A 26,911-nucleotide genomic window follows, 5' to 3' on the forward strand; every position below is an offset into this window, starting at 1 on the left:
CCATTGGTGGTCAGTGAAGACACAATGTAATACTGAGAATGAATTTCCAGAGTTTGTAGTGAGTGCACCATCTGGTCCAAGTTGCACAGCAGCCATGACTCGCAGCATGGTTTCCAGCTTATTGGTACTTTGACAGGAGTTTTTGTGTTGTCCACGTGTCTAAGATTTTGTGTTCTGCTACTTCTGCTTGGCACCTTTGTTTGTCAGAAAACCTCTCAGCTGTGAGTTCGCACTTCTGAACAGCAACACACTAGAGGTGGACGTACATGTGTCTTAAAGGGAGTAAGAGGTGATAGTTTGATTGGTAGGAATAGGGGCAAGATCACTTATATAGAGTCTGAGTCAAGAGCAAGACCCTACAGGGTTGAGCATGAGTCAAGACCAAGGCTTTGGGATTTTGAATGGGTCCAAATCAAGTCAAGACAGGGCCTTTGAAGGAGGCAAGATGGAGTCGAGTCAGAGACAAAAAACAAAAAAAAAAACAAACAACAATAAAACAAACTTTAATATTTGTTAAATCTCGTCTGTTGAATATCTGAATATTTAACAGATGTTAAATATTCAAAAATGAAACTTCTGTCAGGAAGATACTGAGTTCTTTTGACAGCTCACATTAGAGTGTGTTCATGAATGTTCATATTCTAATAATTAATGTGTACATGTGTTATAGTTCAAGTCAAGATCGAATAAGTAAAAAGGTGGACTCAGAATCAAGATTGGACTCGAGTACACCATTAATGACTGGTTTATTTCATGTTGGACCGAAAACACACCATTGCCTTGCTCCCAGATTATGTACACTGGAAATAATAATATTGAGCTATACTCCCTGAGAGATGGTGGCGTAATGTTTTGCACATTGGACTGTGACGCCAGCCATCCAGGTTCATTTCTGGACATTAGCCAAGTTCCCAACTGGTACTTTGAACAGGGCTGCTGGGGAGGCGAAGAGACATGTGCCGTGGGCTCTTCTGGAAACAAGCTTAGTGCTTTCGTTGGTTCCACATGTTAAATAAAGACGACTTCTTATCCCTCAAACACACATGCTGTATGTGCTGTAGACTATCATCATAGGGCCCAATGACTTTTTGGCACAACAGATGAAGTGCTAAAATGTTTAAATTTGATTCTCACTGTATTTTTTTTGTTTTTGTTTTTGTTTTTCACGATTCATGTTTTCATTGGATATACGACATACTGATTAAATGACTGAAACTTAAACTGTGAACTGCTTAATAGCTCTTTAAAAAGGGCTTTGTGTTCTCTGGTGGTGGCAGTAATGGAATTTTGGACTTATTGACCAAAACTGTGTCAACACTGATTCACTACATGCAAAATTAAAGTAAATCTGCCAGATAAACCCCATCATGATGCCAAAAGATCCATAACATGCACTGAGTCATCAAACTGGAAGCCCTTGGATTTCATTTGTGTTTCTTTAAGTTCTTTCAAACCCTTCAAAGGGGAACATAATGGCACTTTGGGAATGCTCAGCGATGAGCTCAGAATGATGTGTGAAAGTTTTGCTGGACGATCATCGATGGAAAAGATGCAAATGATTTATTTGTGAGTCCAGAAAAAAAAAATAGCAGTAAGAATTTATCGCTGGATTGCTGGAGGACTCAGAAACACGCACGGGGGAAGGAATGTTTGTTTACTCAGTGGGCATCTGGAATAATTTTATAGTCCTTTTTCTGTCAATGACTGAGTGTTTGTTTGCATGTTGTGTGTAGTGTGTGTGGGTCTGATCTCAAACTGTTGTGGAATGCAGAGTAATGGTCTCCCACGGCTCACAGATCCTATATGTGTGTGGATCTGCTGGTAGTAGCACAAAGTGCAGGGAACTGAAATCAAGCAGAGAAATGAGTTCAAGCTGGAAATACACACAAACAATTGCTACTTTGTTCAAATCTATTTCTCTTTTTCTTCCAGTGAAGATTCAGGAAACCATTATTCAATTTCCTTAAGTATTGTTGTATCATTTTTTTAAAAATGTACATAAAGTTACCAAAATCAAAGCAAGCCGTGGAGACAGAGGCTGACATTTGGTTCAAATGTAAAGATTTAATGCAGATAACATTCAAAAAACATATGCAAAAGCAGTATATGGTCAATTTATAATCAGTAAAATGCAGTATTCATTTGTAGTCATTAGTAGTATGCACACAGGTCTATACTGTATACGAGGGCTGTCCATAAAGTATAGGTCCTTTTTATTTTTTTCAAAAACTATATGGATTTCATTCATATGTTTTTACGTCAGCATGAACCCTCGTGCGCATGCGTGAGTTTTTCCACGCCTGTCGGTGACGTCATTCGCCTGTGAGCACTCCTTGTGGGAGGAGTCGTCCAGCCCCTCGTTGGAATTCCTTTGTCTGAGAAGTTGCTGAGAGACTGGCGCTTTGTTTGATCAAAATTTTTTCTAAACCTGTGAGACACATCGAAGTGGACACGGTTCGAAAAATTAAGCTGGTTTTCAGTGAAAATTTTAACGGCTGATGAGAGATTTTGAGGTGATACTGTCGCTTTAAGGACTTCCCACGGTGCGAGACATCGCGCAGCGCTCTCAGGCGGCGTCATCAGCCTGTTTCAAGCTGAAATCCTCCACATTTCAGGCTCTATTGATCCAGGACGTCGTGAGAGAACAGAGAAGTTTCAGAAGAAGTCGGTTTCAGCATTTTATCCGGATATTCCACTGTTAAAGGAGATTTTTTTAATGAAAGACGTGCGGACGGGTCCGTGCGTCGGGACGCAGCCGGCGCGGTACGGCGGCACAGGAAAAACACCTCCGTGTTGATAACCATTTGTAAAATCCAGGCGGCTTTTGATGGCTTTCAGTGGAGTGAGTATATGAGAAATTGTTTAACAGCTGGACCTGTTCCAACTTGTCCTTAAGGCTTCCAACAGACGTGTTTTTCCTGTGGCGGAGCGTCGCGGCGGCTGCGAGCCGACGCGCGGACCCGTCCGCACGTCTTTCATTAAAAAAAAATCTCCTTTAACAGTGGAATATCCGGATAAAATGCTGAAACCGACTTCTTCTGAAACTTCTCTGTTCTCTCACGACGTCCTGGATCAATAGAGCCTGAAATGTGGAGGATTTCAGCTTGAAACAGGCTGATGACGCCGCCTGAGAGCGCTGCGCGACGTCTCGCACCGTGGGAAGTCCTTAAAGCGACAGTATCACCTCAAAATCTCTCATCAGCCGTTAAAATTTTCACTGAAAACCAGCTTAATTTTTAGAACCATGTCCACTTCGATGTGTCTCACAGGTTTAGAAAAAATTTTGATCAAACAACGCGCCAGTCTCTCAGCAACTTCTCAGACAAAGGAATTCCGACGAGGGGCTGGACGACTCCTCCCACAAGGAGTGCTCACAGGCGAATGACGTCACTGACAGGCGTGGAAAAACTCACGCATGCGCACGAGGGTTCAAGCATGTCTGACATAAAAACATATGAATGAAATCCATATAGTTTTTGAAAAAAATAAAAAGGACCTAAACTTTATGGACAGACCTCGTATATGGACTTAAGTGTGTGCTCGCAGTACACACCAGCACATTTAATTTTTGAGTAATTACATCCACGAGTGTCAATTTTAGAAATTACAACACATTTTAAAGTCTCCAAATTCATATGTAACCTGCACACCAGTGGCAGTGAGGGTTATTGCAATTGCTCATGTGTGTGGCTATGTGCAAATTGACTCAGAAACAGGTGTGCAAATTTTCACCAAACTTGGTAGGAACATTCCTTGGCAGAGTATCTCCCGATGATTAACTGCTGGAGCAGATCCAACCAGGGTCGAGGTCAAGGTTGTAAAAAATATAATCTGAAACATATTTTCCAGGTAGATACACAACAGGGACAGAGTGAGAGTGTGAGAGAGAGAGAGAGAATTTTGTTTGTGTAGCGTTAAATCACAACAATGCTGCCTTAAGGCACATCACAAAAGTAAGGTTTAACCTTACCAACCCCCCTGATCAAGCATACAGGTGACAGTGGTAAGGAAAAACTCCCTCTGATGACAATGAGGAAGAAACCTCAAGCAGACGAGACACAGAGGGGTGACCTATTGCTTAGGGCCTTAGGCCATTCTAACAGTTACAAGGTTTTTACAATTTTTACAAGGCTAAAGAAACTAAAAACAGGAAATGAAAACAACATCTGCTGCATCAGCTTCAGGCATGGCATCTTGCGGTCAGTTCAGCATCCCGTTGTCCACAGACACCAATCCTGTGCGACGTCCTCCATTACTCGGGCAGAGAGAAAAAGAGCAAAATCAGTCAGCTGGAAAAAACACACGTAAGGTATAATAATTCATCAGCAATAAATTGACAGGAAACAATTACAAGGTTTTTACAAATTTTACAAGAATTTGTTAACAAACAGAAAAAAATGGGAAACAGAAAAACAGGAGATCAACAGAAACCGTCCTTTATTGAAATGAAAAAGCAGTCCATTTTTGGTCTTTAATCTTAATACATCCAATTCCACAACATGCGGGGCTTCCAACACAGGCAGGACCTCCAGTCATTGGAGCAACAGGCAGGGCATCCTGAGGTCAGTCCGGTGCCCTGGGGCACCAGGCCAGCATCTATTGAAGCTCTTGGCAGTGCCATCAGTGGTAGAGCCCATTCCAAATTCAGACTGCAGGGTGCTGCATCACCTTCAGCCATGGCATCTTGCGGTCATTCTGGCACCCTGCGGTCTGTAGCCATCAATTCTGCATGCTACGCCACCTCGGACAGACAATCGGCCGGAAAAACTACCCTTAAGGTATAAATCATCAGCATTAAATCAATAGGAAAGCAGAAAAAAATACTAAAGTGATCGCCGGCTGCTAGCCCTAAGCTTCACTAACAGACCCAGAATTTAGATAAAGTTGATGCTGAGACCCGTTCCATTACTAATAAAATAAATTTAAAAGGATAAGAAGCATAGTCCCATACTATGCCAGTATGCTAGCCATATGAAAGGGAGAATAAATGCATCTTAAGTCTGGACTTGAAAGTCTCTAATCTGACTCCAAAAGTTAATGACCTGGAGACACTTACCCAAGTAATATACCCACCAACGTTGGCGAAAATTCATCCAGCAGTTTTTGATTTCACACACACACACACACACACACACACACACACACACACACACACACACACACACACACACACACACACACACACACACACACACACACACACACACACACACACACACACACACACACAGCTGTGGTGGCACGTGGGATAGTAATTGCCAATTGTCCACTTTTTCCAAAACATACTGTATATTGATTAGCAAATTTGACATTATGTAGTATAGATAGCATCATGATGAATCACAGTTGTATGCAAAATTTGGGCACCCCTGATAATTTTCATGATTTTCCTTTATAAATCATTGGTTGTCTGGATCAGAAATTTCAGTTAAATATATCATATAGCAGACGAATGCACTGATATTTGAGAAGTGAAATTAAGTTTCTAGTATTTACAGAAAGTGTGCAATAATTATTTAAACAAAATTAGGCAGGTGCATAAATTTGGGCACCCTTGTCATTTTATTGAACACATTTCGCACTAATTATTGGAACACAAAATTGGTTTGGTAAGTTCATTGACCCTTGACCTCCTTACACAGGTGAATCCAATCATGAGAAAGGGTATTTAAGGTGGCCATTTACAAATGTTTCTCCTCTTTGCATCTCTTCTAATGAGTGGCAACATGGGAGCCTCTAATCAACTCTCAAATGACCTGAAAACAAAGATTGTTCAGCATCATAGTTTAGGGGAAGGATACAAAAAGCTATCTCACAGATTTCAGCTGTCAGTTTCCATTGTGAGGAACATAGTGAGGAAATGGAAGCCCGCAGGCACAGTACTAGTTAAGTCCCGAAGTGGCAGGCCAAGAAAAATCTCAGATAAGCTGAAGCCAAGGATGGTGAGAACAGTCATAGTCAGCCCACAGACCTGCTCCAAAGACCTACAACATGATCTCGCTGCAGATAGTGTCTCTGTGCATCGTTCAACTATACAGTGCACTTTGCACAAGGAGGTGCTGTATGATGCCGTAATGCAGAGGAAGCCTTTTCTGTGTAGATGTCACAGAGTCACTTGAGGTATGTTAAAGTACATTTGGACAAGCCAGCTACAATTTTAACAAGAGGAGGTATGCATGGCTGAAAAAAGAACACAGCATTAAAAGGAAAAACACTTACTACCTATATTAAAATTTGGAGGTGATTCCATCATGCTGTGTGGCTGTGTGGCCAGTGCAGGTACTGGGAATCTTGTTAAAGTTGAGGGTCACATGGATTCCAGTCAGTATCAATCAATCAATCAATTTTTTTTTTATATAGCGCCAAATCACAACAAACAGTTGCCCCAAGGCACTTTATATTGTAAGGTAAGGCCATACAATAATGATGTAAAACCCCAACGGTCAAAACGACCCCCTGTGAGCAAGCACTTGGCTACAGTGGGAAGGAAAAACTCCCTTTTAACAGGAAGAAACCTCCAGCAGAACCAGGCTCAGGGAGGGGCAGTCTTCTGCTGGGACTGGTTGGGGCTGAGGGAGAGAACCAGGAAAAAGACATGCTGTGGAGGGGAGCAGAGATCGATCACTAATGATTAAATGCAGAGTGGTGCATACAGAGCAAAAAGAGAAAGAAACAGTGCATCATGGGAACCCCCCAGCAGTCTACGTCTATAGCAGCATAACTAAGGGATGGTTCAGGGTCACCTGATCCAGCCCTAACTATAAGCTTTAGCGAAAAGGAAAGTTTTAAGCCTAATCTTAAAAGTAGAGAGGGTGTCTGTCTCCCTGATCTGAATTGGGAGCTGGTTCCACAGGAGAGGAGCCTGAAAGCTGAAGGCTCTGCCTCCCATTCTACTCTTACAAACCCTAGGAACTACAAGTAAGCCTGCAGTCTGAGAGCGAAGCGCTCTATTGGGGTGATATGGTACTACGAGGTCCCTAAGATAAGATGGGACCTGATTATTCAAAACCTTATAAGTAAGAAGAAGAATTTTAAATTCTATTCTAGAATTAACAGGAAGCCAATGAAGAGAGGCCAATATGGGTGAGATATGCTCTCTCCTTCTAGTCCCCGTCAGCACTCTAGCTGCAGCATTTTGAATTAACTGAAGGCTTTTTAGGGAACTTTTAGGACAACCTGATAATAATGAATTACAATAGTCCAGCCTAGAGGAAATAAATGCATGAATTAGTTTGTCAGCATCACTCTGAGACAAGACCTTTCTGATTTTAGAGATATTGCGTAAATGCAAAAAAGCAGTCCTACATATTTGTTTAATATGCGCTTTGAATGACATATCCTGATCAAAAATGACTCCAAGATTTCTCACAGTATTACTAGAGGTCAGGGTAATGCCATCCAGAGTAAGGATCTGGTTAGACACCATGTTTCTAAGATTTGTGGGGCCAAGTACAATAACTTCAGTTTTATCTGAGTTTAAAAGCAGGAAATTAGAGGTCATCCATGTCTTTATGTCTGTAAGACAATCCTGCAGTTTAGCTAATTGGTGTGTGTCCTCTGGCTTCATGGATAGATAAAGCTGGGTATCATCTGCGTAACAATGAAAATTTAAGCAATACCGTCTAATAATACTGCCTAAGGGAAGCATATATAAAGTGAATAAAATTGGTCCTAGCACAGAACCTTGTGGAACTCCATAATTAACTTTAGTCTGTGAAGAAGATTCCCCATTTACATGAACAAATTGTAATCTATTAGACAAATATGATTCAAACCACCGCAGCGCAGTGCCTTTAATACCTATGGCATGCTCTAATCTCTGTAATAAAATTTTATGGTCAACAGTATCAAAAGCAGCACTGAGGTCTAACAGAACAAGCACAGAGATGAGTCCACTGTCCGAGGCCATAAGAAGATCATTTGTAACCTTCACTAATGCTGTTTCTGTACTATGATGAATTCTAAAACCTGACTGAAACTCTTCAAATAGACCATTCCTCTGCAGATGATCAGTTAGCTGTTTTACAACTACCCTTTCAAGAATTTTTGAGAGAAAAGGAAGGTTGGAGATTGGCCTATAATTAGCTAAGATAGCTGGGTCAAGTGATGGCTTTTTAAGTAATGGTTTAATTACTGCCACCTTAAAAGCCTGTGGTACATAGCCAACTAACAAAGATAGATTGATCATATTTAAGATCGAAGCATTAAATAATGGTAGGGCTTCCTTGAGCAGCCTGGTAGGAATGGGGTCTAATAAACATATTGATGGTTTGGATGAAGTAACTAATGAAAATAACTCAGACAGAACAATCGGAGAGAAAGAGTCTAACCAAATACCGGCATCACTGAAAGCAGCCAAAGATAACGATACGTCTTTGGGATGGTTATGAGTAATTTTTTCTCTAATAGTTAAAATTTTGTTAGCAAAGAAAGTCATGAAGTCATTACTAGTTAAAGTTAATGGAATACTCAGCTCAATAGAGCTCTGACTCTTTGTCAGCCTGGCTACAGTGCTGAAAAGAAACCTGGGGTTGTTCTTATTTTCTTCAATTAGTGATGAGTAGAAAGATGTCCTAGCTTTACGGAGGGCTCAGCTGATTCTTGAGAACAATGTTCATAAATCAGTGACAAAGTTGAAGTTGCGCCTGGACTGGATCTTTCAACAAGACAATGACCCTAAACACTGCTCAAAATCTACTAAGGCATTCATGCAGAGGAACAAGTACAATGTTCTGGAATAGCCATCTCAGTCCCCAGACCTGAATATTATGGAAATCTGTGGTGTGATTTTAAGCGGGCTGTCCATCAGGGCCGCTGCTAAGGTTTTGGAGGCCGTAAGCATAACTGGTCAGGAAGGCCCCCCCCACCCCCATACAAGAGGAACACCCCCCCCCCCCCCACACACACACACACAAAAGTTCTACTCAAACCGTTACTATTTATTAAAGTGTTTAAGTTTATCATTTAAAGCTACATCAAATCAGCAAAGCCAATGCAACCTAGCTTAAGCAGCACCACTGAACATTAAGTAATCAAAACAATTTAAACCTTTAACACGTACTTACCAGCAAGGGATGCACGGTCATCATCTTTTTGTTTCTTTTTCCTCCGTTTTTCAGCTCCAGACTCCTGCTGTTGCTTCATTGTTTAATTGTGGCATAGTGGCAACTTGTCGTCTCGTGTCAGAATCGAATGTGGGCTAGCAGTGCTACTTCAGTTAGGCGCAGTGTTGCCAGATTGGGTGTTTTCCCATCCAACTGGTTTGTTTAGGGTAAAAATATGGCACTGGATGAGTTTTTTTTGTATAGAATTGCCACACACATTTTAAAAATCAGTTCAAATTGCACAGGATTTAGTGCCTCCATGCATTTTTAAGCATTTATTGGACTGGAAATCGTCACATCTGGCAACCCTGGTTAGGCGACACAGCGAACAGAGAAAGACGCAAACAGGGCTGTACCATTTCAGGGAATCGGGGCGGGGGTGGATGGGGGCTTTATATTAGGCAAAAAAATTAATTTGCCCCAATTAAGTAATGGGGTAGGGGCCTACACAATGTTTAAAGACAAAAATGATGGGCCTATTCATAAATAATTAATATTGATTTTGAAATGTAATAATCAGTGTTGCCACAGTTACTTTGATAAAGTAATCCAATTACTGATTACTGATTACTCCTTGAAAAAGTAACTTAATTACTTTACTGATTACTCAATTGTAAAAGTAACTAAGTTAGATTACTAGTTACTTTTTTAGTTACTTTCCCCAGCTGCCGACAACAACCCTCTGCCACCTCAACATGACAATGTTACCTGTTTTGCCAAAACTCACTTTATAGTCACCCTTTCTTGACTTGAATGAAAATAAATACTTGTTTTATAAAAAGTAAAATAATCTTTCTTGACCTCATATTTAACTGTTGACAGCACTGTAACAGTAAAACTTGCAATTTCTAACCTACATTGTTTATAAATGTAACTATTAAATTCTAACATTTTTCTAACATTTAAATTCTCTATAAACATTTTACTTGTCAAAATTATTATTATTTTAAGTAGTATTAGTAGTTGTAGTAAAAAAAAAAAACGGCTTCAAAACTGGACCTTTAATCTAGGGGTGTTGTGGGGGAGGGGGGCACATCCCTGCCCCACGTCCCCATTCTATCTGGATTCGCCCCTGCTTTGGCGTTTGAGCACAAAGAATGGATAACATTTATTCATGCAGAAAACATGACCAGATTTACAGGTAAGAAAGTTTTATTGTGTTTTCACATCATGTGGTCCTCAGAAAGAGAGTTTAGGTGCATTTGAGTGGAAAATAGTGTTAGTTGTTGACACGTTGCGGAGGATCAGCTGTTTTTAACGAGACGATACGGAGCCGCTCAGCTCAAAATTCTAAATAAAGGAGAAAAATAAAGCATAAAAATGTCTTTGTAAAGCTCAGTGCAGGTGTGCTGTTTTCACCGCGCTTTAAGAGGTGAGGACGAGTCGTAGCTGATGAAAAGCTCACAGCTCGCTTAAAGTGGGCAGTTCAGTCGAACCCCGACCCCCTGCCCACGGACCAAGTTTAATGCTGCTGTCGACCCACAATGCAAAAATAATAGTTACGCACAGTGACTTGGTGAACTAACTTTCTGATTACTCATTTGGAAAGATTAACGCGTTAGATTACTCGTTACAAAAAAAGTGGTTACATTAGAGTAACGCGTTACAGGCATCACTGGTAATAATGTAATAATTTCAATACATTTTTCAGTCAATTGGAGGCCCTGCAAACTAGTGCAACATGGTTGGTGCCCCACGCAGGCTGCGTAGTCTGCTTATGCTGAACGGCGGCGCTGCTGTCCATGCTCGGAAACCAACAAACCTGAGATGTTTTGTAAAGAAGAATGGTCCAAAATTCCTTCAACCAGAATCCAGACTCTCACTGGAAGCTATAGGCAGTGTTTAGAGGCTGTTATTTCTGCAAAAGGAGGATCTACTAAATATTGATGTATTTTTTCTGTTGGGGTGCCCAAATTTATGCACCTGCCTAATGTTGTTTAAAGAATTATTGTACACTTTCTGTAAATCCCATAAACTTCATTTCACTTCTCAAATATCAGTGTGTTTGTCTGCTATATGATATATTTAACTGAAATTGCTGATCTAAAAAAACGAATGATTTATAAAGGAAAATCATGAAAATCATCAAGGGTGCCCAAACTTTTACATAACACTCTAGGAGGATATAAATTAAATATTATTCATATTGAACAATTTCCAAATATATATGGATGTATAAGCAAGGGAAGAAGAAAACAATAAAATTTCATGGGATTTCACGATTAAAACAATACATATGGAAATATAAATATTCACTGTATATAAAAAAAAATCAAACAAAATCATTTGTCATTCAGGAACAGACAGTGTCTATGATTAATATGTTAATGTTCAGGTTTAACATGTTTGTATACATTCACAAATACTTTTGTCATTCAGCTTCACATGCACAACAAGTGTGTTATTTTTTAAATCAGCAGTGTAACACATTTCCATCCTGTCAACTTATTAAAACAGAAATGTAAGCTCATTCTTGCTTTAATTTTTTGTAAAGTAATTCTTTCCTGCAGCTTCACTGGCTGACATTTTCTTATGTAACTTTGCTGCCTGACCAACTTTGTACTTTTCAATTTTGATAATCACCCTGATATATATTTAGATGAGAGGACTCCGGAAACTAAAAAGTGTGAATCAAGTGAGAAATCCGCATTCACTCATTTTTTATACCCGCTTATTCCAATTAATGGTCGTAGGGGAGCTGGAGCCTATCCCAGCAGTCACAGGATGAGAGGCGTGATCCATCATGGACAGGATGCCAGTCTATTACAGGGCCACATATAGACAGACAGACACAGTCATGTGCACACCTATGGTCGATTTAGAGTCGCTAAATCATCTAACCTGCATGTAGGAGGAAACTCACGGAAACTTGCAAACTCCACACAGAAACGACTGGGGGGAGCGATCCCAGAACCTTCTTGCTGTGATGCAGCAGTGCTAAACACTAAGACACCGTGACGACCTGAGAAGTCCTCATGCAATTTTTGGGGGGTACTTTCTGGTACATGTCCTGTATGGTAGGACTACACTTCAATACATCTGGGGGAAAGCAGGGCACAGGCTCAGACAGCGATTCGTGTTTTTAGTTGCTCTTTGTGTAAGGCCTTCAAACAGAAGTGCCTGTGAGTACTAGATCAGTACCACCTGGCACATCCGTTCTGTGCACACATGCAATTAAGTGCAGGAAGCATTTGATGGCCAGTGGGAACAACTGTTTTATATTTATGCAGCTTCCACTGAGACTGTTTTGTTAAGAAATATTAATTAAAACAACTTAGTATTAGTTACATGCATAGATCTGGATCTGGCAGGTGGTATGGACCTCGTGCTGACAGTGCCTTTTGTCTTTTGTAGTTATGAGTTCTCCGCTGTTTCTTATTGGTCACAAATATCGTATGACTTTTCACATCCATGCTACAAGCTTGTGTGCACACCTCAGGGTTGCAAGAATTATAGTTATCATATTTGTACAATAATTTAGTACTTTGCATGATATACAATCAATAAGTCCACATATTTAGTGCGGTTCCGGCTGCATCACTTTTTCTGTGTGAATCCACAGTAGCATTATTGAAATATGATTATTTTGTTGTCTCTCTGGTATAATTTAATGCATGGAAACTGCCAGAGTGTCATAAAAATAATAAAAACAATAATAATACAATAACATGCTTTTGGAGGGTGGTATGCATTTTCAGAGGCCCAGGTCAAAAACTCACATCTGCATCCATTCAACAGTTAATTCTTTGTCAAGGATCCTGATTAAAGCTGGACTCACAAGTGACTTCTTAAATTTAACTAATGGCGGCAGTGAAATTTTATTTCAGATGTTTTTTCCACTTTATTCATGTTTGAAACAAGAACTCAAAAAACTCCCTGGAAACCTTTTTGAAAGCACCTGATTGAAAATGAGAATGTGCATATCACCGTCAGTCCCCAGAGGTCTAAATTCACTAAAGTGTCTTAAATCAACACGACAGCGCTGCCATAGTTTTTTATTCTCAAGGAGAATTTTAACGCTTATAGACTAGACCACTTACCACCATATTTTTCAGGAAGAGACATTTTTAGTAGAAGTTGGTATCCACACTTTTTGGATGGAATAAACTCATCGTCTTGGAAAAATGGATACCAATCTCAAATTAAAAAAATTTTCATTGGAAAAATGTACTTAGAAATGAATCCCTAAATATGCAAACTTTCATAGTATTTCAGTGTTTCAGCCAATGACCTTTGCTAATGATGGTGTCCAGCATGTTCAATGTGATCTTAGCCTTGATGCAAGACAACTGCAAACCCAGATACTCTGATGTCTCACTGAGCTTCTGAAGTGCTGCAATCAGGGTCTCTATTGATTCAACAAAGGTGACAGCATCGTCTGCAAAGTCAAGGTTAGTTGACCTGTCTTCATCCAACAAATGCAAACCCAACACCAAGTCCATGCAAGCACTGCACAGTGTAGGAACCAGAACACATCCTTTATAAACGCTAGTATGCGCTGGGATGAAGTCAGAGATTCTACCTCCACTCTGCTCAGTACTTACAGTACCTAGGCACAGGCTGCCTATGATGTCCAGCAACACCAAGATTGATACACATGCATGAATGAATTCTGCATTTACAGTATATTCTCTATGTCTCTGTCTCTCATGGTGTGTGTGCACATGTGCACTCGGACACACACTATTTATATAATATTGTATGTCAGTATAATTATTTGTTACATTCAGTGAAAATGCTTTCATTGTGCCCCTCAGTTTGTGACATATTTTGCAGCTCTGCATGCTGTGTGTCCCTCTCATTGCTTTCCATTGTTGTTTCACTCTGTGATTCTCAATGACTGTCTGATATAAGATTTGGGCCACTTACATATGTGGTTCTAGATCTGATTCTGCTTCTTATCCAAACTCTGAGGACATAACTGTTGTATGAGCTATCACATCAAATAGGCAAGACCATACCCCATCTCTAGCAGTTTCTGACCTGACCATTGACCATTGGCACAGCAATACTCGTTAACACTGAATCAGATCAGAATTCTATTAACAAACAACTGATTTGGCATATTCACACTACTTACAAATCATCCAGACAGGGGGACACAACTGGAAATATTGTGCAACAGGTTAGGGTGATGGTAATGTGCTGACAAGCAAGGAGAGTGCGTTAAGAAGGTGGAGGGACTTCTTTGAGGAGTTGATGAACGAAGAAAAACAGAGAGGGAAGACTGGATGATGTGGAGAGAGTAAAGCTTTGGTCCCACCGAATAATAAAGCCACGAATAATGAGCTACGTATGGATTTGTCAGAAATTTCAGTGATTATTTGAATAATGAACCACGTATATGAACATTGCGCAAACAATTAAAAAACATCGCGAGTAAGTGCGAGTGATTGTGTCAGCGCATACAGCGCAGCTCATCTGATCGATTACAGCAAGATATTAAATCTATTATAAACATACTTTTAAAGCTGCTCATAAGGAATGAACATGCAACTGTTTTACCAAGCCATTACAATATAAACATCCATCCACTGATTTTCTTCCGCTTTATCCGGAGTCGGGTCGCGGGGGCAGCAGCTCAAGCAAAGCCGCCCAGATCTCCTGATCTACACACACCTCCCCCAGCTCCTCCGGGGGGAACCCCAAGGTGTTCCCAAGCCAGCCGAGAAATGTAGTCCCTCCAGTGTGTCCTGGGTCTTCCCCGGGGCCTCCTCCCAATGGGACGTGCCCGGAACACCTCTCCAGCGAGGTGTCCAGGGGGCATCCGGAAAAGATGCCCGAGCTACCTCAACTGACTCCTTTCGATGTGGAGGAACCTCCCAAGTGACCGAGCTCCTCATCCTATCTCTAAGGGAGCGCCCAGCCACCCTACGGAGGAAACTCATCTCGGCCGCTTGTACTCGCGATCTCGTTCTTTCGGTCATGAGCCAAATGTCATGGCCATAAGTGAGGATCGGAACGTAGATCGATTGGTAAATCGAGAGCTTTGCCCCCCTACTCAGCTCTCTCTTCACCACGATGGTCCGGTACAGCGACCGCATCACTGCAGATGCTGCACCGATCCGTCTATCGATCTCACGCTCCATCCGTCCCTCACTCGTGAAAAAGACCCCGAGATACTTAAACTCCTCCACTTGAGGCAAGGACACTCCACCGACCTGAAGAGGGCAAAGCACCTTTTCCGGTCGAGAACCATGGCCTCGGATTTGGAGGTGTTGATTTTCATCCCGGACGCTTCACACTCGGCTGCAAACTGCCCCAGTGCACGCTGAAGGTCCTGATTTGACAAAGCCAACAGAACCACATCGTCCGCAAACAGCAGAGAGGAGATTCTGTGGTTCCCAAACCAGACCCCCTCTACACCCTGGCTGCGCCTAGAAATTCTGTCCATAAAAATAATGAACAGAACCGGTGACAAAGGGCAGTCCTGGCGGAGGCCAACGTGCACTGGAAACAGGTTTGACTTACTACCGGCAATGCGAACCAAGCTCCTGCTGCGGTCATACAGGGACCAGATAGCCCTTAGCAAAGGACCCCGGACCCCGTACTTCCCGGAGCACTATCCCCACTGGGTGCCCCGAGGGACATGGTTGAACGCCTTCTACAGATCCACAAAACACATGTGGACTGGTTGGGCGAACTCCCATGAACCCTCGAGCACCCGATGGAGCGTGTAGAGCTGGTCCAGTGTGCCGCGACCAGGACGAAAACCACACTGCTCCTCCTGAATCCGAGGTTCGACCATCGATTGAATTCTCCTCTCCAGTACCAGGAATAGACCTTACTGGGGAGGTTGAGGAGTATGATCCCCCTATAGTTGGAACACACCCTCCGTCCCCCTTCTTAAACAGAGGGACCACCACCCCGGTCTGCCAATACAGAGGCACTGTCCCCAATCGCCATGCGATGTTGCAGAGGCGTGTCACCCAAGACAGTCCCACAACATCCAGAGACTTAAGGTACTCAGGACGGATTTCATCCACCCCAGGAGCCTTGCCACCGAGGAGCTTTCTAACCACCTCAGTGACTTCGGCCTGGGTAAAGGATGAGTCCGCCTCTGAGTCTCCATTCTCTGCTTCCTCTTCGGAAGACGTGACGATGGGATTGAGGAGATCCTCGAAGTACTCCTTCCACTGCCCGACAACATCCCCAGTCAGGGTCAACAGCTCCCCACCCGCACCGTAAACAGTGCTGGTGGAGAGCTGCTTCTGCCTCTTGAGGCGTCGGACGGTTTGCCAGAATCTCTTTGAGGCCGACCGATAGTCCTCCTCCATGGCCTCCCCGAACTCCTCCCAGACCCGAGTTTTTGCCTCTGCGACCGCACGGGCTGCGGCATGCTTGGCCTGCCGGTACCTGTCAGCTGCCTCTGGGGTCTCACCTACCAACAAAGATAAGTAGGACTCCTTCTTCAGCTTGACAGCATCCCTTACTTCCGGTGTCCACCATCGGGTTCGGGGATTCCCGCCACGACAGGCACCAGAGACCTTGTGACCACAGCTACGAGCAGCCGCATCGACAGTGGAGGTGGAGAACAAGGTGCACTCGGACTCCATGTCTCCAACCTCCCCTGGGATCTGGGAGAAGCTCTCCCGGAGGTGGGAGTTGAAGACCTCGCTGATTAGAGGGTTCTGCCAGTCATTCCCAGCAGACCCTCACGATACGTTTGGGCCTGCCAGGTCTGACTGGCTTCCTCCCCTCCCACCATCAGGTGGTGATCGGTCGACAGCTCTGCCCCTCTCTTCACTTGAGTGTCCGAGACACGGGGCCGAAGGTCAGATGATATGACTACAAAGTTGATCATCGACCTCCTGCTCAGGGTGTCCTGGTGCAATGTGCACTTATGGACACCCTTATGCTCGAACATGGTGTTTGTGATGGGCAAACTGTGACTAGCACAGAAGTCCAACAACTGAACACCACTCGGGTTCAGATTGGGGAGGCAGTGCTTCCCGATCACCCCCCTCCAGGTCTCACTGTCGCCGCCCACGTGGGCGGTGAAATCCCCCAGGAGAACAATGGAGTCCCCAGTCGGAGCGCTCTCTAGTACCCCTCCCAGGGACTCCAGGAAGGTCGGGTACTCTGCACTGCTGCTCGGCCCGTAGGCCGAGACAACGGTGAGAGACCTGTCCCCGACCCGAAGGCGTAGAGACGTGACCCTCTCGTTCACCGGAGTGAACTCCAACACATGGCGACTGAGCTGGGGAGCAATAAGCAATGCGACCCCAGCTCTCCGCCTCTCCCCGTGGGCAATGCCAGAAAAATGAAGCATCCAGCCCCTCTCCAGGAGTTGGGTACCAGAGCCCAAGCGGTGCGTGGAGGTGAGCCCGACTATCTCTAGTCGGTATCTCTCAACCTCCCGCACAAGCTCAGGCTCCTTCCCCCCCAACGAGGTGACATTCCACGTCCCAACAGCCAGGGGCTGTGAGCATGGACCGGGCCGCCGGACCACCCGCCCTCGACCGCCACCCAATCCTCTCTGCACACGACCCCCATGGCCCCCTCTGCAGGTGGTGAACCCACAGGAGACAATATAAACATTACAAAACTTTTTTTTTTCCTCTCTCCCTCCTGTGCTGCATCAAGTGGAGAATGTATTTGGAACAGTGTAAAAGGTAATTATCTGTACAATATAAACATTACAAATAATTACCTTTTATACTCTTCCAAATACATTCTCCACTTGATGCAGCACAGGAGGGAGAGAGGAAAAAAAGCTTGAGAGGAAATGGTCCTCTATGACACTGGAAGGGATTAGAGGTGTTTTTAACATCCAAACTCTGACAGAAAATGAGTAATCTACCACAAAATAATTATTTTATAGAAAGCGTCCAGCGCACAAAGCAGGTGGGATTGTCACGACGAAGTGTGCGAGAGGGTGGAGCCAAATTAGCCTGTCCACAATAGCCTGTCCTGTCCTCATAGCTGCCAGGTACTCTGATAATGGGCTTCTAACAGCCTCGTCCTCACCACAAACATGAACTTCTTGAAATTAGCGCCGCACTCAGAGATGAGCCTCGTTAGCCAAATATTCTGCCTCTAAGATCCTCTAAGAGCCACTGTTCTCCCACATTTGTTGAATAACTGGACTCATACCAAAAAAAATACTTAATACATGGCTCATTATTCATCATTCATTATTCGGTGGGACCAGGGCTTAAACCCAGAAGCGCAACAGATTAGAAAAAGTAACGACAGATATTAAGAGGATCAAGAGTTGATACAGAGCCAGATGACAAATCAGTTGAGCTATGGAAATGTACAGGAGAGATAAGAGTGGCTCTTTTAACCAGTTTGTTTACTAAAATCTTGTAAAGTGAAAGGATGGCCGAGGAGTGGAGATGAAGCCTTCTGGTACCAATCTTCAAGAATAAGAGTGATGTGCAGAGGTGCAGTAACTACAGAGGCATAAAGATGATAAGACACAGCATGAAGTTATGGGAAAGAATACTGAGAAACGAGGTGAAACAATGAACAGCAACATGTTTTCATGCTGAGGAAGAACACTACAGATGCAATGTTTCCTCTAAGAAAGTTGATGAAGTATAAAGAAGGCCAGGAAGTGTTGCATTGTGTGTTTGTGGGTTTAGAGAAAGCCTATGACAGCTGTTTTGTGGGATATTAATATATTTCTATGATAAGACCTAGTGTCTCTGCTGTTTCTCTTTTGTTAAGCTGTAACACTTCTTACAGTTATTTGTGTAAAGTGCTATTTTTTCAGGTAGCTTGTTAAGGTGTATTTAACGCATGCTTAATAAAGATGGCTGCACGGAATTTTGGCTTCACTCTTACACAGTTGCGCCAATATTGGGTGATACTGTCCTCTTTTAAAAGGGCCCATAGTCAAAATACATTAAACAGGATTTGTTGTGGGCAGCACGGTGACATAGTGGTTAGGGCTGTTGTCTCACAGGTTCTCAAGACCAGGCACCTAAGTGGCTCTACTCTACTCTTTTCTACTCTATTTTACTCTTCCTTTTTAGATATTTAGATATACCTTTGTATACTGGCATAGTTCCACCTTAGAATTGGAATATAATATATAAGATATACCTTAGTGAATTTTCATGATATTGATTCCCACCTGTGGCCTTTCTGTGTGGAGTTTGCATGTTCTCTGTGTTTGAATGGGCTTCCTCTGGGTGCTCCAGCTTCCTCCCACATCCAAAGACATGCAGGTTAGGTGGATTGGAAACTTTAAAAATTGTCCATAGGCACGTGTGCGGTGTGAATGTGTTTGTCTGTTCATATGTGGCCCTGTGACAGACTGGCATCCTGTCCAGGCATCCCTGCCTCACGCCCTATGACTGCTGGGATAGGCTCCAGCTCCTCGTGACCCTTAATTGGAGTAAATGGTTGAAGATGAGTGAGTGAGTGAGTATTTGTTGTGCTCTCACACCATGTGATGCATCACTGAAGCTACATTCCTATTCAAAAGAAGTCTGTGCTGAAAACTGTACTTCAGAAGAAAAAGAGCAAATACAACACAGAGGAGGAAACATGAAGAAACACTGGTCTGACTGTGTATAATCATATTTCACATATGACGACTGTGCATGTTATCATTCCACTCCACACACTATAAAACATGCATCTGCTCTCCATTAGCCTCTTCTTCATCTGTCCTGGATTTCAGACACATGCTGTTCACTACATTTGAGGTTTGTGTTTTGTCACAGCACAGATCACTCTTGTTCCTGCTTCATTAAAAGTCTCCAAATGTTTCTGCCTAGTATGTTGGTTCTGTTCACTTCATAGAGGTGCAGACAGGAGAGATTCTTCTTGACATTCAACACTTTTTTACTGTTCAGATAAAATCATCCTGCTGTCAGTGTATCACACAATGAGCAATTCAACAGTGTAACAGCAAAGTGCTGGTGTCATTCTGGGAGGAAATCCACCACATGAGGTTTTTTTTTTTGCCATAATTTAGACTGACTTGGTGTATAAACGGTTGCAGAATCGATGCTGCAGACAGCACTTGATAATTTATTCTTACTGCTGCTGGTGATATTTATAAATGATGAAACGTGACCTCCTGCAGCTGAGTAAAATGTGATCCTGTGTGCTTACATCATGTGCACGGTGAGCGGTCTGCCTACTCTCTGTTGTTGCTCCTCTCACAGGTAGGTGGTGGCCTCTCTGTTCTCCCGCTCTCTGGCCTGAGCCACAGCCACGTTGATGCACTGAAGCCACTCTTTGGCGTGTTTCTCATCCTGCGCCTTCAACACATATGTTTTACTGTCAGTGAAGATCTCAAAGGCCCGTGGCAGACCCCGATCCCGACGCTTCTTTGCCACAACCTAATCATGACAAGAGGACAAGGTGAAGAAGGAGACCATGTTGAACTAAGTAGCCATGTTAAGTAGGTAATATAACTGCAAGTTATTATTATTGTTGTTATTTTATTACAGTCAAACAGATCTAATGTAGTTTGAGTTTTTTTATACAGGAAAAAGTGTAGAGTATTACAAAACATTTTAGAAATGTTTAATGTACTCAACATAACAAAAAGCTGCTCATATCAAGTACGCATTAATAAATAAGAAAAATATGCAATCCACATTTCCAAATACTCATAGGTCACCTTTCAGGTGCTCAGGTTGTATGTCAACATGTTTCATCATTTTAACATTGCGTGATCATGGGCAACTGTGTTTCTGTTGTCATGTACTAGGCAGCACATCTAAAAATAAAGTACTTTGTTTTTAGTTCAAAAATTAGGTTTGTTTCTTGAATGAAACAGAGACACATTTGGACTCTGGAAAGATGTTTGTGTGCTTAAAATTATAGCACAGCAGTGTACCAATTTTAAATACAGTGGGGCAAATAAGTATTTGATCCACTGTTGATTTTTTATGTTTTCCCACCTACAAAGAATGTACAGGTCTGTAATTTTTATCATAGGTACACTTCAACTGTGACAGACAGAATCTAAAAATAAAATTCAGAAAATCACATTGTATGATTTTTAAATAATTAATTTTCATTTTATTGCATGAAATAAGTATTTGATCACCTGCTACCCAGCAAGAATTCTGTCTCTCACAGACCTGTTAATTTTTCTTTAAGAAATATTCCTATTCTGCACTCTTTACCTGTATTAATTGCACCTGTTTGAACTCGTTACCTGTATAAAAGACACCCGTCAAAAGCAATTCCTTTCAGATATTAATATGTCACAAATTTAACTCCACAGACTGAGCTGAGCTCTTCAGCCGGCTGCTGCACGTCAGGATGTAATTTATAAAAAAGGGAGGATGTCTCATTTTGGAAAAAAAACCCCGGTTTTGGTCAGTTGTAGTTTACTGTTTGTAATATAACATTTGGAAAGAGGTGTCATGTGATTTACAACGCCGATTGTCTCTGAAGTTATTAATTCTGACCGAAATCTGTGCAGCTCTTTGGAGCTGTGCACTTAGTCCCACAAAACAGAGGATATTATTATTATTATTATTGCTGTTCTTCTTGTTGTTATTATTATTAATATTATTAGTTGCTTTACCCAACGGACAACTTCAGTTTATGCACCGGTGCTCACGACAATGGACTTGCTGCTTCTGAAAACCAACGAAGCAGAGAACCAGCGAATAGCAGGTTGAAGCGCTGCTTCGTTGCTTCAAGCTTCAAGCAGACGCGCTGCAGTCTGCAATCAGTGTGGAGAAATAATCATTCAATTTATTCATTTTCTCAATAAACACCCTCAAAAAGAACAGCTGCTCTAGTGTCCCGAACCATTTGTGGTGCATTCAATGTGCCTCAGAAAAAAGCAGGCAGTGAGTGATGCAACACGATTCAACCTGTCAGTTGAATCGATGCACATTGAATGAATTGATGCGCTCACATCGCGCACGTAGATACCGATTCATATTGATTAATCTCCACCTGCCTAATGCACACCATTTTCTTCGTGTTGCATCTAAAGTTAGGTTAGAATTTGCTGGATAACTTTGGGTAGCATGACATTGTTGCTGTCACTGTGAGCTTGATAGCTCTTCAATGCAGTGGAGACACAGAGGACTGAGAAGGCCAATTAAGGGGTAAACTGAGTGAGACCTGGGCTATAGATTGAGTTCATGCAGTGCAAGGAATACATCACAGAGTTTTCCAAATTCATGCCACACTCAGCCCCTCAGCCACCATCCTGGTTACAGAATCATTGTTTTTGATGTCACACAAGATCCAATGAAACATGATGTTACCATCAATGAAGCCCCGACCTGTTTCCAGAGCCCCATGTCTGCCCCATCGAGTCATTTTTAGTGTGATGTCACAAACTGTCACAACTGAAATTGTACCTTCACACTCTGGACCTTGCTCAGTTCAATAGGAATATCGTCCAGCTCCTCTTTCTGTGCAGAGGAGACAAGCAACAATAAATCAAAAAAGAGTAAAACAAACACAAACATAAAACTGACAATCATGGAACAACAACTGTATACCGTATCTTTTAAGGGCTCACATTATCAACTATACAGCAAGCTGATATATCTAAAAAAAATCTTAAAGTTTGCAAAAAAAAAAATACCCCTTGACATCTTCAAATAAACCCAATCCCACATTTACATATTTTAATTTGTTTATGCCATTTAAAACACAAAAAAACAAATTAGGCTCCTCAGTATAAATAAATTCTAAAATGATCTTCCTTAAACTCAAACTCAAAGCAAATCGCTACAACTTTATATAAATTAATTAAAAATATAAAAGCCAAGGTGATGGGTTGCATAAGTAATCAGCCCCTTTGGTATAATACCTGTAAATAATCGGTTTTATTGCCAGGCTTCTTCAGACAAGTCAAGGGATGGATACATGAACATTTCCAAGTCACTGAATATGTCTTGGACTTTATTTACATCAATGATGAAGAAATACAACCAGTATGGCACTCTATGGTAAATCTGTGCCGAGTAGACAGTTCTCAAAAACTGAGTGAGTGTGCAAGGAGAAGAGTGAGGAAAGCCACCAAGACAACCAGACAACCCAGAAGAAGTTATAAGCTTCTACAGTATAGCTGTGATTGTAGAAATTGTGCATAGTGCATGTTTTGCATTTTGTATCGCCAGTTGTACAGCTTCATGATGAAGTGGTATAGAGAAGGATTTTCTTAAAAGAAGACCTGAAAGTTCAGCTACAGCTTGCCAGAAGGTACGTCTGAGATGCAAGCCTGGATTTGATGTTTTGGTGAAAGAAAGTCCTTCTCTGCTGGACAAACTGTGAACAGTACAACTTTTTATCTATTGCTTTGTGGAAGGGAACACATTTTCTTGAAAAGAAACGGTCAAAATTCAGCTATAGTTTGCCAAAAGGCACCTCGGAGAGTGGAGCCTAGATTTGATCTGTTTTCTTGTATGAAATATGAGTACCTTATGGGACCAAACTGTCAGATGGAGCCTGCTGATTTCAACACTGTAGTACTGTCTCACAGTGATGTTTTCACTGTGTGCCACACCAGGAGGAACAATAACATATTTGTCCTGCTGCCTCTCCAGGACGACTGAACCACACTGTGTGTGTGTGTGTGTGTGTGTGTGTGTGTGTGTGTGTGTGTGTGTGTGTGTGTGTGTGTGTGTGTGTGTGTGTGTGTGTCTCTTCTCTCTTTTCACATTTAACCATGTGATCATAGCCACAGATATCTGCAAGAGTCATGACCACTGCCCACATCCTTTGTGCGGTGCACATTTGAGTGACTGCAAAAAGCATTTTCCTTAAGTAGACGTGTTCACAGTTTTACCTCCTGGCTGGCTGTGGTCAGGATAAATGTATGAAATGTTTCACATTTTGTGCTGCTGCCTCATTTACGCAAAGCTTCTTCAAAGCTTCAACATCCCTTGTTGTTAATTATCTAAACATTTAATTTATTGATTTAGTATGAGACAATATTTTAATTTAATGGTTTGTTAGCAGGATGACGAAAAAAAAAACCTAAGCTGATTTTCAAAGGATAGACAATATTTTAGCACTGGATAAAGGTGCACATTCAAGAAACTCATTTTTTTCTCATTTCTTTCAGCCTTGACAGAGGCATGCACTGTAATGACAGCCCCTCTCCAAAATAAAATATACAATGGAATGCACTAAAGTCAGCCACAGAAAGACTCACTACTAAAAACTACAGCAGACTGAGCAGATTCATTGCATTCAGATTTATGTGTGCTGCTTAATATAAACATAGTCCAGATATTTGAGGTTTGGGTTCATGCAATTTATGTCAATTCTGATCACCGTACAGAGATACAGAGACATAAGGATTAACCTTCTGTCACACTGTCTCTATCACACAGAGCCCCTTCACACTTTAGCTGGAGCTGGATTCAATCTGGATTGCTTTCTAGCTGGATAGCGTTCAGACCTGTTTTTCAAATCCAGTTCATCTGACACACGTGTCCAAACTCAATCTGGCTCAAGTCAAATTCAAGTCATGTATGTGTGTGACTCTGCACATCTGAGCACAGATGTTTGTTTATATCTGGAACATTGGAGCACGGGGTGTGTGCATGTGTGTGTGTGCAGATATGGATGTCGGAGTGCACCCGGCAGATTTTCTTGGTGAGAATGCGTGGCAGAGAAAAAAAGGTTGTTTGCTTTCCTCTGCTGTTGCAGCTGCACTGAGTGCCGCCACAGTGGAGAGGACGCTGTGGACACACGGATGTAGTGAGAAAGTTTGACGTCATGATCACTGAGCCAGCTGGATTCTAGCCACATCTGCATTCAGACCTCGGCATATCCTGCTCAAACACAGTATAATCTGTCTTAAATCCAATTTGCGCTGTTCAGATTCTGAATAAAACTTATCTGTCTCGATCTATCCAGTTTGCCAACAAGGAGTTATGTCCTGTACTGGCCTTAAGGCTCATTGGTGCCTCTCAGTGTTTATCCCTGGATTCCATAGGATGGAGCACAGATGACAGACTACAACTTCCCCTGTATGGGACACCAGTCACAGGTTACTTCAGCAGCTAAGGCCAGTAAACATTTAAAGTTGGGTGGACAGGGACAATGCAGATGCAACACAGTGCATCCAGAAAGTATTCACAAAGCTTCATTTTCCACATTTTGTTATGTTATAGCCTTATTCAAAGATGGAGTCAATTCATTTTTTCCCTCAAAAATCTACTCACAACACCCCATAATGACAACATGAAAAAGTTTTTTAAATGTTTGCAAATTTATTAAACATTAAAAAAACTAAGAAATCACGTTTACATAAGTATTCACAGCCTTTGCATAATACTTTGTTGATGCACCTTTGGCAAGAGTTACATCAGTATAAACAGTTGGCCAGCTCTAGTAAGAATTCTGGTGGATCCAAACTTCTTCCATTTACGGATGATGAAGGCCACCATGCTCACTGAGACCTTCAAAGCAGCAGAAACATTTCTGTACCCTTCCCCAGATTTGTGCCTCGAGACAATCCTGTCTCTGAGGTCTACAGACAAGTCCTTTGACTTCATGTTTGGTTTGTGCTCTGACATGCACTGTCAACTGTGGGACCTTATATGTAGACAGGCGTGTGTCTTTCCAAATCATGTCCAATCAACTGAATTTACCCCAGGTGGACTCCAATTAAGCTATGATCAGTGGAAACAGGATGCACCTGAGCTCAATTATGAGCTTCATGCCAAAGGCTGTGAACACTTATGTACATGTGATTTAGTAGGTTTTTTTATTTTTAATAAATTTGCAAAAATCTCAAATTTTTTTCACATCATCATTATGGATATCGTGTGTGGGAAAAAATTAATTTCATCCACTTTGAAATAAGACTGTAACATAACAAAACATGGAGAAAGTGAAGAACTGCGAATACTTTCCAGATGTACTGCGACTCGTCCAAGGACACAAGCAGGTAGTATGACCGGAAATGAACCCAGGTCTATGTATCACACAAGAGATGATCTTGTAACACCACTACTAATGCTGCATTCGACTGCACATTGGAAGTTGATAATTACAAGTCAGTACTTCTGATGCTCGATGCTGAAGAAAAGGACATGAAGCTCCTTTCTGCAATATTTTCTTCTACCATCTTGAGAGAGGGATTGTGACGAGTTTGTAATCCACCATTACACTGACAGCAACACAAAGATCCACAATTCAAGTCAGTACCTGACAGATATGTTTATTGTATAAACGTGTCATCAAACACGACTTACAAGAAGAAATGATTGAAAAGGGAATTATGTCCTGTGCTGTGTGCACCGCCATGTTACTGTGATGTCAGAGCGGCAACTTCTGCCTACATGGATCTTGCCTGAGTTTCTCCTTTGAAATTCTGACTTGAATTCCACTTTTACAAGTAGGATCTCCTTTACTTCTGAGTTTAGAGTATAACTGAAGGCAGCATAACACTTTGGAGTATCAGGCAAAGACGCCTCTCACAGTTTTGGAGACTTGTGACTCCTGGGGAGCATTAAAGTTGCTCAATCTTTCCAAATGGAGAAAATAACACTTTTTTGGTCTTAATCTCACTCCTGATTTTGGAAAGCCTTTCACAACATACCAACCACCTCCAGGATGTGCTGGCAAGCACACACACACAGCTTTGAGAACAAAGACACAAACCTCGTCCAATTTGTGGCTCTTGCAACAGCAAGGAGTCTATTACCATCTGGATGGGAGCACAAAGACTATTGTTTGGAGCAAAGAGACGTTGATTCTATTTCTGCATTTCAACCACAGAGGACTAATCCCCTTTAGCCAGATATTCCACTGTGGCATTAGAGCCGAAGTCCGAGGAGCAACAACGTTCTCAGGAACTCATTTGTCATGCATACCGACTGACTCCATTTGTTTTTGTCTGGTAA

General features: G+C 42.1%; 1 protein-coding gene across 3 annotated transcripts in view; it reads right to left on the minus strand.

Annotated features, from left to right (window-relative positions):
- Positions 1-19,589: 19,589 nt before the first annotated feature.
- Positions 19,590-26,911, minus strand: part of veph1 (ventricular zone expressed PH domain-containing 1) — a 294,852-nt gene continuing 287,530 nt past the window's right edge. The window contains exons 13-15 of one of the 3 annotated variants that reach the window (XM_034168110.1): positions 22,403-22,456; positions 20,178-20,407; positions 19,590-19,907 (exon numbers count right to left, since the gene is read on the minus strand). In XM_034168110.1, coding sequence (XP_034024001.1) covers positions 20,225-20,407; positions 22,403-22,456 — 237 coding nt within the window. In that variant the 3' untranslated portion in view covers positions 19,590-19,907; positions 20,178-20,224. Of the gene's footprint in view, positions 20,408-22,402; positions 22,457-26,911 lie in introns of all 3 variants that reach the window. The other 2 variants (XM_034168111.1, XM_034168109.1) reach the window with 2 other exon arrangements.

Source organism: Thalassophryne amazonica, chromosome 4 (assembly GCF_902500255.1).
Source record: "Thalassophryne amazonica chromosome 4, fThaAma1.1, whole genome shotgun sequence".
In the NCBI taxonomy this organism is placed as follows: domain Eukaryota; kingdom Metazoa; phylum Chordata; class Actinopteri; order Batrachoidiformes; family Batrachoididae; genus Thalassophryne; species Thalassophryne amazonica.